Below are 12,792 nucleotides of genomic sequence, written 5' to 3'. Positions count from 1 at the left end.
ACAATAGGCACAAGTAGGTCTCTCCTTCTTTGGTGAATTTTACTTCTTGGAAGAGGATGAATCTCCTTGTTGTGGAGAAGGTGGTGCTTTGTCCTTAGGCTTTGATTTTCCTTTCTTCTTGTTTGAGTTGTCCTTTCCTTGATTTCCTTTGTTCCCTTGATTTGCCACTAATGCTCAAGACTTAGAAGTCTTAAGAATGCCCATGCTTATCAGCTTAGTTTGTTCCATCATCAACATGTCGATGAAAGCACCAAATGTAGGCATTGTCCATCAAATTCAAGATCAATTGAGTATCCTTCTTATCAATGCCACAATCCTTGAGTTGTGCCCTCAACTCTTTTGCCTTAGTGACATAATCTTGTATAGTATCAAATTTCTTGGGATCTAACATGGTGAGATCACTATCAATTTGATATCCCCTAATCTCATCAACTTGACCATACAAGTCTTGAAACTTTTGCCAAGCATCTTTAATTAAGGTACATTTTTCAATATGAAAGATGAAATCCTTTGATACATACTTTCTTAAGGTATCGATTTCCATGATGTTTTTAGTGAGCCAATCCAAATGACCATTGGGATCAGCCTTAAGATCAGCGAGAGCAACAATAGTTCCATCAATGCAATGAGTTAACCCTTTTTCCATTAGTTTACTCCATGCATCAATTTTCCAAGTAGCATAATTATGTCGAGTTAAGAGAAGAGACTTAGGAGAACCCATAACAGCAAAATGAAAGAACACAAGAGCACAAAAGCACAAGAGACACCCTCCCAAATTCACTTAATCAAAGTACCCCCCTCTAAAATGATGATTTTGACACTTTATATGTAGTGCGTGAACAATAGGCCACTTGAGAACAATGGCAAAGTGGATTTCTATTTTTGTTTTACAACTGCCCCAATAGGCTTAGAACTACAATGCAAAAGACTAGAAAGATAGATCTATGCAATACAAGTGCCAAATTGGCCAAAAAAGACCATATGTTGAAAGAACAATTTATACTCAAAAGCAATGCAAAATGATAGTATATTATGAAAGTAGAAAAAAAATTATGCACTTTCAAAAAAAATGGCACCTGAAAAGGAGTTCGTATAAGCCCAAACAAAGTCCTAAAAGTTGTAGAAACGGGGATTGGACAGGTACAGTCACAAAAAATTGAATTCTATGAATAATATGTCCACCCAAATAAGAAAATAGAACCACCACATGAAATTACATGAAAAATTATCCCATTTCAAAAAAAAATGCACCCAAAAAGGAGCAAAAATGAGAAAGATATGGCCACTTGAAGTTGAACTACAAAATCAAAAAGCTCAATGAGAGGGGCCTGCTAATTTTTTGAAAAAAGATGAAGTCAGAAAACCACTGGATTAAATTTGATGACTGTATGACCATCACGAAAACTTCACTTTCCTGTTGACTAAGCGTCTGTATAGTACATACATATGACGTCAACAAATCAGATGTCGCCACGTGTCATATAGAAGATGATGTGTCAAACAACATGGCATACAAAAAAGATGATGTGGCAGTCAATTGGTTTGCTGAGGTGTCAATCTATACGTTGATGTGTCGATGATGTGTCAGTTTGCGTGGCGGTGTTCTCATGGAGGAGTCTAGCATTGCCACATGGCGCCAGAAGGGCCCATGGTGGCAGTGAAGGGGTCGTCGGAAGACAGAGAGACTGATGGAGAGATGGAGGCAGGCATGCAACATCGGGATGGTAGGTAGGCGATGACGGCGAGAGCTTGGCAGTGGGTGCCCGATGGGAGAAGGATGGGTCAAAAGTTGAACACGGCGGGCAGGCTATGGTTGCAATCGGGAAGCCAGGAAGTAGTGGTCACCGGTGGGAGGATAGTGTGGGTGGGAGAAAACCACGACAACTAGAAGAAGAGTTATTGACAAGAATCTCATCGAAAAGGCACAATCCATCGAGAAAGTGACAGGTGAGGAGGACGGATAGTACGGGTCACCTACAGAAAATAAAAACCAGCAGGGTATGGTGGCGAGGGGAGGGGGTGAAAACCCCCCGAAATTTTTTTATATATATATAAGAAATTTGAAATAAAATAAAATTCGTACAATTTTTTTTTTAATAAATCCGTACCGTACCCATCTAATTGGGCAAAAAAATTTCTCCCACCCTCGAAATTGACTTTCACCAAAATGGGCTAAATTTATACTCAAAATTTATGGAAATGGCCACCTGGACGCGATGGTGAGGTTAGATTTGGTCTAGGATGCCTCTATAAGATGCTTCTCCTTAGATCTGCCTGTTGACCTCCTTCAAAAATCTCTCCAAAGGCTATATAAAAGTGCTCCAACCACTTTGAAACCATGTGAGATTATTCTTGAAGCAACCAAGATCAAAGAGACCACAAGATAGCACAATGACAAGAGAGATAAAATATGACAAGAATAAACTTTATTCCTATCAAGATGCAAAAGAGATCAACTGGATCATCAAGATGTTACATACAATGTAGATGAGCTTGCTTATAAAGGCAAGGCTAAGAGACAAGAGAGAACACAATGATGACAATGGTTGAATGAGATGCAAGGGTAGGTAGGAGTAGGTAGGAGAAATAGTAAAATATTCATTCTACAATAAGTGGATATGATAGAGTAATAACAAGATCACACCATAAAAGGTAGAAATTCTCCTACATACACACTATCAATGTATGCACATCTCCCTAAGTGTCTCATATGCAAACTACTATGTTATGCATGTACCTAAGTAAACTTAAGTAAAGTGTAATTATATCCAAGATGAATAAATAATTACACCAACAGGACCAAACACATCAGAATGAATAAGATCCAAAACACCACAAGTTTTATGAGAACTCGAGTAAAACTGAACGTGGTTTTATTTTCCATAAATGCAATGCTCACAGAAATCAAAGTCAAGATTACAATCATTCAAACCTTCAACAAAGTTTTAATTTTTCAAGGTCCTTAGACCCTTTTCTCCAATGTGGCCAAGCCTCTGGTGCCATAACATAGTCTTCTTTGCAGGTAACTTCACTTTAGAAGAAAGAGCACCCTTAGGTATCCAAAAGCCATTTCCATCTGCTGAAGGTGAAACCCTCAAATCTTCCACAAATTTACTTTTTACAGAAGTGCTATGACACACAATAGTGTATGTGTCTAGCTTATAGAAAGTGTCGAACCTGACACCTCTAGCAATTACCATAGCACCCTTAATCATCTTACATCCTACTTTAGAAAAGATTACTTGCACACCCGTATCTATCAGTTTGCTCACAAATAATAGATTTCGTTTTAAACCAGAGATATGCAGTACACCATTAATCCTTTTTATTCTACCATCAGAAAACATGATTCTAACTTTACCTCGACCAACAATGTCTAAATGTGAATCATCCCCCAAGTACACCTTACCTCCATTAAATTATTCATATTCAAAATACCAATCTCTTTTGGCAGTCATATGAAAAGATGCTCCTAAGTGAATTAACCAGACATCATTACCTGCATGAGTCGCCAAAACTGCAATAAATGCATCACCAACTTCCTTCTCGGACTTAAAATTAGAATCAATCTTCTTCTTTTTCTTCTTCTTTTCTTCTTTGGAGTCCTTACAGATGTGAGCTGGTTTACCGCAATTCTAGCAAATGACTTTGGACTTTCCAGGAGATTTTGATCTCCCTCTCAATTTGGACTTATCATGATTCTCATTCTTCTTGCCTTTCTCCTTAGGTCTTCCACGAACAGTTAGGGATTCCTTCAAACTGTGGGATACCTTCCTTCGCATCTCTTCACCAAGTAGGGCACCCAACAGAAGTACTACCGATAGCTATAACAAGAGAATCCCACGAATCAGGCAAAGAACAAAGAAAGATCTAGCATTTCTCCTCTTCGTCCATCTTAACACCGACATATACTAATTGAGCCACCAACATATTGAATGCTTCCAGGTGGTATGCAACTCATCCACCCTCTTCTATCTTAAAGGAATACAATTTCTTCCTCAGATTTTGCTTGATACATCTCACCAAGCTTAGTCCATAGCTTCTTTGCAGTGTTTTCTTCATGGACATTGATCAGAACACGGTTTGCCAGGCACAGTCTGATTAGACCCTTGGATTTTCGATCCATAACATCATACTGACCTGCCATAGTAGGATCTGAGAGCCTTTGGACATTCGCATCAACGACATCCCATAGATCTCGATCTATTAGCAGATCTTCCATCTTTAGCTTCCACATCTCAAAATTTGTTCCTTTAAATTTCTCCACCTCTATTTTCCTTGACGAACTTGCCATCTGACAATTCTTGCAACAAGATCAAAAAGTGTCTTATGCAAAAGCTCCCACTCAAATCTGGATTAGTTCAAAAAACCCAACAACCCATAACTGAAACCAAAGGTGATCAAGATCTAATACCACTTGTAAGGAAGTTAAGCAGTGGAACAACTTCCTACACTAACCTTGAGAGGACGGTAATGCAAAAACTTTTACAGATCATCACAACAGATACAGAAAATAGAAACACATATAATAACATTTAAACCATAACACAATGATTTATGTAGGGAAAACCCTTTTGGGAGAAAAACCCCACACTCCAAAAGTCACCCAGTATATTATTCCGCAATAAAAAATAGATTACAATATACTTGCAGAGAAAGCTCTTTGCAGGAGTACCACAAATCAGAGATTCAAAGGTAGCTCAATAACTATAAGACTCTTACACATAACCTTCCATCTCACACACCTCATATATATGAGATACAATACAAGAAACCATCAAACAGTATTACAAAACCACGGGTTAAAACCACCCAATAAGGTGTCTCCCTTGTATATGCCCTATGACATGTCCATCCCTTTTTACAGCTCATTTATGTGTCCAATGTATTTTATATTTTCTATTTCAGGAGTACAAACTTCCGGAGGCCATAACTTGAGAACCGTGTGTCCTATTGACGAACCGTTTGAAGTGTCAAAAAGATCGCGAAGTGCTCCATTGCGATGTAAACCACTGCGTTGTTTACACGTACTTTTTAGGGCATTTCAGGGCCTCTAAATTCCTCAAAATCAAATTAAAACCTTTCATTGGACCCCTCCAAAATAGAAAATTTAATATCTTCAAAACTAGCTATGAGCTTTCGACATAACTTTATCGGAATGCTTATCTAGCCAACCAGAAGCTTCAGGGAGAATTTCGCACCATTTTGTACTCAAATGAAAACTTTTTATAAATAGTAATCTCATGTAAATGCAAGGTTGAGACCCCATTTTCCCAACAAATTCAAGAGGGAGATCAGTATATTGCTTGATGTTAACACAAATGTGAGCATAGACCAGTCTTCTTTTGGTTGTCGTCATCGGATCCACAGATAGAAGTTCACCAAAACACCCAACCAATCCAACAAATATCTCTTCATCCCAATACTCCAGGGGGAGACCAGGAAAACAAACCCAAATAGGGGCCTCATTACAATCCCAATCCTTAGGATTAAAACCAAGTTCCCATTTCTTTAGAGCTAAGGAGGTTTTGCCTAGCATCCAGGGACCTCCCGCCAAGACAAATCTCAAATCGTCATCACAAACAAATGAGAAAGAGAAAAAACCGTTAGCCATAGCTACAACTTCAATCTGAGCTTTCCCTTTCCACTTCCGGGCAACCCACGCATGAACAGACTCAATATTTGGGTGCAACCCCACAGACTTGCCAACCAAAATTGAAGTCAGGTTCGCCATATTTTTATCCACTATACAGTCCGAAATAGAAATGGAAAAGAGGCCAGACATTGGATCCACATAGTGGGAAACAGGGGAGATCGACTTACCCTTAAGACAAGACCCAAAAAAAGTCGACCATTTCCTATTACAATCCAGAGAAGAGGATGCCTCCTATTTTTTTGAAGATTCCTTGGGACCCTCCACAACATGTGGACCAGAAGATCTGTCACAATGAGCATCCTTATCACTTGTCATGACTCGCAGTGTACCTCCATCCCATACCTTAAAACCACTACCATCCATTGATTCCTTCTCCTTTGCATCGCCCGTGACCCCCTCCACATGAGCTCCACTGCTTCTGCCATTTCTGTCATTTCTCGCCCTTTGCAAGTTCAAAATTTCCACCACTCCTTCTCCTCCCATTATCACTTCTTTCTATTGAGACTATTATTAACATTTGTTTCATTGGTATGTTAGTTACTTTGTTGTTAATTGATTGATACCATAATTCTAGCATACACATACAATTAACCATACAAGGAAATGATAAAACAAATAAAGTGAACACCTCATAAATATATATGTATAAATAATTATAATTGGCATCACACAAGTATGCACATGATAGATCCAAATCAATGCATCAAGATTGATATATGAGAATCTCCAAAAAGTATAATGTCTCTTACAAAATTCTATGTCACAAAATAATAATACATATATCTATCCCAAGAACGAAACAAGCCTTACATTATGTCTTTGTTTTTATGGCTTTTGTTGTCTTTAATATATGTGTTAATGGCCTTTTTAATATTATCTTGTAATACGTTATTTTTTTTAATTGGAAAAGAAAGAAAATTACAAATATAGCTGACCAACAAATTAACAATAGATAAAGTTGTTTAGAAGCAACTACAATATCATATAGAATTGTACAAAAGTATACAAATTATAAACATGATTCCATACTCTTACTTACAGACATGAGCCAATATTGACACATAAAGATCTCTATAAGGACATAAGAGAAAATTATCAAAATATTAAATACTATGGACTTATAAATTGGTATATAATCTAGTATGTTATAGGACATATTTCTAACTAATGCTTACTTGGATTTGTTACATGATTGTCTTTAAGGATAACAACTTCAATTTGTTTAGTTAATGTGATCTAGCTTGTTATCTTTATGCATATGCATCAATATTTATGCATTGGGACTTGTCATCAAATATCTAGTTTAACTCTCAAACTCTCTTATAATTGTAGAATTCAAACTTATACTATGATATGCAATTTCTAATTTTTTACACTTTTTTTATGTTGCAAAATGTAGTCTCATATTCTTAAGGTTCTCGAATTCCAAAATTTCATAGTTTTTTCTGTGAATTGCACTAGCATTATCCCGCATCATTCTAACATTGTGGTTAAACATGAGTTAAGATAACAAAAATTGACGAATCACATAAAAAATCATATTTCATCTAGGAATAATTTTGTTGATAAATTAATAAATGCTCCACAAAAATCACCCATGCATCATTATAGTTGAAACAAGAACATAAGGAATCTTCATTATAACAAGAAAAATAATAATATATGAATATCGATATCTTCTATTAGTTTTTTTCTCTTTATAAACATGAATGAAGTAAAAAGGTTAGAATTTCAAAAACTAACTTGTTAATGTAAACTCAAAACATATGATCTACAATGACAATTTATTCTTATATTTATTTTTTTTCATTTTTTTATAAAAGCCTTTATATTGATTGAACTGATCTTATATATCCTAATACATTGTTTTATAGAACCCTCAAAATTACTCTATTAAAATTAATTATTTGACCCAAAATTGATGAATTTAATATTCTATCAACATTACTTTCAATCAACTAACATATTACACAACTCACTTAAAAAAACAGATACAATACTAATTCAAGCTCTAGTTTACACACAAATTTTTCATATCTGGGACAGCCAGCTTAGGTCCCCTAGATAATGTTGTTTTTAGTTGAGGGTACGCTGGCTAATGTCATAATAATAATTAAAAAGGGCATTCCACAAATTTTGACTATGGCAGAAGCGATCCTCAGCCTAGTTACTCCATTTCTCGAAGAGGCCGTTTAATATATATTCACTCAAATGCTCTTCACGAGGCTCCTGCTCTAGGTGCCTCATTTTTTCTTCGGTGAATGGACACAGTTCTGCTCCCCATGTCTCTATCAATGGCAGTGCATTTTTATTGGTAATTCTTCCATTTGGGTCCACTACCACTAGTATGCCCGGATTCAATTCACCCCACTCCCTTTCCAAAAAGTAGCATACCTCTTTCTTTAACAGCCAGGGATTTCCTAGTACAGGCCATGGCACATTTCTTAAAATGCTCTCCAACCCAGCCAGTGAAGAATCTGGTAGTAAATCCACCTCATGCTGCAATCGATCCTGCTGTCGTCTCGGACTTCAACAGGGATCGGTATCGAAAGGATTTCCAAGTTGTCACTGGCTTTCAATTTCTAATATATTTCTTTTAAAGACTCGAATGGATGTTCATCGATGAGACTGATGAGAAGCAAAACTGTCTTTCCACGCAATTGATCAACTCCCACCTCCAGTTGTTAAACAAAGAAAAGATTCGTAAAACCTTTGATTTTTTATGGTTCTATCAAGTTTTATTGAAATCCAAAAAACATCTTACTTTTTCTATGTAGTTCCTGAGGAAAACGGCACTTGTTCTTGATTCTGCAGAACTGATCAATGTTCTCAGCAACTTCTCATTACTATCCTGCGGTTCTATTGTCATATTATGGAGTTCAGAATAAAAACTAGACTCAGTCAACCAAGACTCCACACATGAATGCGTAGTATCTTCCCATTTGGAGAAGTGTTTACTATCTTCTTCATCTGTAACAACATCTGTGAGCACAAAATTTGACAAAAAATGGGATGGATAATCCCCATTAACTTCCAATAAACTATAGAGTAACGAGAAAGCATCAGATTCCTCGGAAGCATATGCCAGAATTCTGTCTGCAATTTTTTTTGATAACTCGCCAAAATGTTTGCCAACATAAATCATTTGGAAAAGCAGCACAATTTCTTCCAGCAATCTCCATGGACCTGTCCACGAATCTTCATAATGCTCGTACATGACCAGGAGGTGAGTGTTTGGCGCAATAGTGGATAAAGATAAGGGCTTTTCATAGGGGTCTGTGAGAAGGCATTTTCCAGTTAACAATTTTGATACAGCCTTTTTCAAAATATTCTTGCACTTCTGCAAGATAAGTGAAACCAGGAATTTTAGGAGGTCAAAAAGATAATTCTTTAACATGCACTTGAAAAGATCTATTAAATTACAAAATCGTGAGTATAAAGAAAAATCAAAACTACAGTTTATCATATTTATAAATTAACTTTGAATCATAGAGCCTAAATCACCTTGCGGCCTGTTCTTACGACAAACTACCATGATTCTCCTTCCTTTTCCTTTTCTGTTTCCATTTCTGCCCACCGCTTGAGCAACATCATGCTTCCAACAATGTCAACGAACTCTAACGTTTTGATCTTCCCCACAGTGTCCATCCACTTTTCTTCTAACTTATACTGTTGGAAGTGAAGTCCAACAGACTCCTTCATCTTACCACCAAAACTCTTGGCTCTTTAACTTCTCCTTGCAAGCTCTCTAAGAGCTGATTGTATTTCATTTGTAGAGTGATTTTCTGGAGCTGCTTGCAGCTGTGTATGTGTGTAAACCAGATTGGTTATTAATCTATTGATTCCCCTGCTTCAAGTGTGGACGTAGGCAATTGCCGAACCACGATAAATCTGTGTGTCTCAATTGTTTGTGTTGTGTGTTTATAATTCTGTTTTATTTGTTGTTTAAATTCGTTTCTTCATCCTAACAATTGGTATCAGAGCGAGGTTAGATCGCTGTAAAGATTTTGGTGGTTGAAATTCCAGAATCATGGAAGAAGCGAAGATAGAGAAGTTCTCCAGTCAGAGCTTCGGGTTATGGAAGGTGCAGATGGAGTCCTTGCTGATAAAGCAAGACCTTTCACCCGCGCTTGAAGGGAAAGCAAAGAAGCCAGCTAGGATGGCTGATGAAGAATGGGAAAAATTAGACAAGAAGGCAAGAGAGATGATTTTTCTCTCGCTGTCCAACAATGTTCTCTTCAATGTCACGGGTGATGCAACAACAAAAGATGTATGGGATAGACTCATAGCCATGTATGAAATGGCATCGACTGCAAATAAAGTGTTTATCATGAAGCACTTGTACAAACTGAAAATGAAAGAAGGTTGTGTTATGACAAACCACATCAATGAATTTAATACATTGATTAGTCAAGCGACTTTGGTGGGGATGACACAAGATGATGAGAGCAAGGTTGTTCTTTTATTATATTCTTTGCCAAGCAGTTGGGCTGGCGTTGTAACAACAGTTAGCACATCTATATCCGGTAAAAATAAGTTGGTTTTTAATGATGTAGCAACTACTCTTCTCAGTGAGGATTTGAGAAGAAAGAATGATGAACCTTCATCCGGTGAAGCTTTAACAATGGTCAGCACCGAAAATAGAGGTAGAAGTCATAATAGAGGCATAAATAATTACCATAGACGTTCGATATCAGCAAGGAGATCGAAGTCTAGAAACAGAAATGGTGAATGTTGATTTTGTGGCGAAGTTGGTCATGTGAAGAAAGATTGTAGAAACTTCAAAAGGGCACAAGAGAGGGTGCGGGATAGCGAAGCAAATACAGTCTACAATAAAGATGATAGTGTTCTAATCCTTTCAACAACCGACATTACTCTGGATTCATGGGTGCTTGATTTCAGTGCCTCCCATCATGCTACCTCAGGTCTTGAAGTGTTCATTGACTACCATGAAGGTCATTTTGGAAATGTTTTCTTAGGAGATAACAAAGCTTGTGAAATTACAGACAAAGGGGATGTATTGCTGCCATTAGAAGGTGGTAAAACATGGTTGCTCAAAGATGTTCGCCATGTCCCAAAATTGAAGCGGAATTTGATATCCATTGGACAGCTCTTTGATCAAGGTCTTAATGTAAATTTTCTCCCGGATACATGGAAGGTAACTCATGGTACCATGCTGATTGCAAATGGTAATAAAGTGGGTAGTTTATACATATTTAAGACTCATGGTGAAGTGCGAGCTGCAATGGTGATTGAAGACAGCAAAGCGGATCTTTGGCATCAAAGACTTGGGCATATTAGCAAGAAAGGACTCCATGTTATGCATACAAGAAATCAGCTACCGGGCCTCAAACTTGTTGACTTAGCCTTTTGTGAACATTGCCTTTATGGCAAACAAAAGAGAGTCATTTTTTTGAAAGGTGGGTGTGACACAAAGACAACACCGCTGGAGCTTGTATACTCGGATGTTTTTGGGCCTACCGAGGTAACCTCCATTGGAGGAGCTAACTATTTTGTCACCTTTCTTGATGATTGTACAAAAAAAGTATGGATTTATATGCTTTCTAGGAAATTTGAAGTCTTTTCAAAATTTAAAATTTTCAAAGCTTTAGTTGAAAATCAGATTGGGCATAAGATTAAATGTTTACAAACCGATAATGGTGGAGAATTTTGTTCACATGAATTTGATGATTTTTGTGCTGATAATGGGATTAGAAGAATCAAGGTTGTTCCTTTCACTCCTCAAGAAAACGGTGCAACCGAGAGGATGAATAGAACAATTCTTGAAAAGGCACGATGTATGTTGTCTAATGCAGGTTTAGGCAAGAAATTTTGGGCAGAAGCGTGTAACACAACAGTGTATTTAATCAACTGAAGTCCCTCATCTAAATTGGATTTTGGTATTTCGGAAGAGGATTTCATACTCACATCTTCATGTGTTTGGATGTGAAGCCTTCTCGCATATACCCAAGGAGAAGCGAACCAAATTGGATCCAAAGTCGCTGAAATGTATTTTTATGGGGTATGGCGAAGAGCAATTTGGTTTCAGATTGTAGGATCCAGTTCACAAAAAGATTGTTCGTAGCAGGGATGTAATTTTACATGAGACCTCCTTCCCGTGCTACAAGATTCAAATAAATCAGAGAAAGAATATGTCCCTATGTCTTTGTTTCAAAATTCGACTATCAGCGCTCTGCCTCCGGTCTCTCATTCAGTGGGAGCCCCTATGACATGTACCTCAGTTGAATACAATTCTTAGACTGAGAATGATGAAGAAGATGGTATCTTTTATGAAAGCCCACTGCCATTTGAAACAACACCTCGTGAAGAATTGGACATGATTTCACAGTCTTCAAAGGTTTGCAGGAAGAATCCTTTTGTGCCATGGCCTACATCGCACTCCACCTTGCTTGGACGGCATAGTCTGCACACCTCACGGTGCCCTGCATCCTTGTATCCGCACCTAGCAGCATCTTCTTCTCCACAAGCTCCCTGCAGTCCTTCCCGCAAGCTCCCCGCTGGCCCTCTCTCCACGAGCTCCCCACTCCACGGGCCCTCCCTGCTCTTTCCCCCACGCTCACATGTTTCCACGGGGCTTGTGCCACCACCGCATGGCTTCCCTGCCATCGGTGATGTGGCAGCCCCCTCCCGTAGACCCCTGCTCACTCGTCCAACACAGGCAGAGCAAGACGTCTCTACGGACCCTGTCTCCCGCGACTTGCCTGAACCCAGTGTGGACAAAAATCCACAAGTCGCTAATTGCCCTACAAACAGGGAAATTAACAGTGAAACTACCGGGCGAATTAACAGTGGGCATGATATCTACTCGCATAAACAGAGATCACTTAAATTGAATAATTCTACTACTCCAACAGAGAGTCAATTGAGAAAATCAACTAGACAGAGGCAACCTCCTCCAAAGTTCTCCGACTATGATTTATTATTTTGTGAAGAAGTTGAACCTACCTTGGTAATCTCTGATCAAACAAAGCCTGCAACATACAAAAAAACTTGTAAAAATGTAGATTGTGATAACTGGCACACTGCAATGTGCGAAGAAATGGACGCACTATTGTGAAATCAGACATGGGATTCGGTGCCACTTCTACTTGACAGAAAGGCATTAAGAAATAAAT

General features: G+C 38.0%; 1 protein-coding gene across 1 annotated transcript; it reads right to left on the bottom strand.

Annotated features, from left to right (window-relative positions):
* Positions 1-7,646: 7,646 nt before the first annotated feature.
* Positions 7,647-9,316, bottom strand: LOC131057042 (uncharacterized). The gene is made up of 3 exons (XM_057991234.1): positions 9,161-9,316; positions 8,421-8,996; positions 7,647-8,331 (listed from the first exon to the last, which is right to left on the bottom strand). Exons 2-3 carry the CDS (start codon positions 8,871-8,873, stop codon positions 8,239-8,241), a joined length of 546 nt encoding a protein of 181 aa, XP_057847217.1. The 5' UTR covers positions 8,874-8,996; positions 9,161-9,316; the 3' UTR covers positions 7,647-8,238.
* Between the last annotated feature and the right edge of the window lie 3,476 nt (positions 9,317-12,792).

This window comes from Cryptomeria japonica, chromosome 10 (genome assembly GCF_030272615.1).
Source record: "Cryptomeria japonica chromosome 10, Sugi_1.0, whole genome shotgun sequence".
NCBI classification, from domain to species: domain Eukaryota; kingdom Viridiplantae; phylum Streptophyta; class Pinopsida; order Cupressales; family Cupressaceae; genus Cryptomeria; species Cryptomeria japonica.
Note: the sequence above shows the minus strand (reverse complement) of the source record. Positions and strands in the feature narration are given on the sequence as shown.

Excerpts from the sequence above, each read along its gene's own strand:
- LOC131057042 (XM_057991234.1), bottom strand. The coding sequence starts at position 8,873 with ATGTACGAGCATTATGAAGATTCGTGGACAGGTCCATGGAGATTGCTG. Across the intron at positions 8,332-8,420 it reads TCAGGAACTACATAGAAAAA|GTGGGAGTTGATCAATTGCG; the intron begins GTAAGATGTTTT and ends TAACAACTGGAG.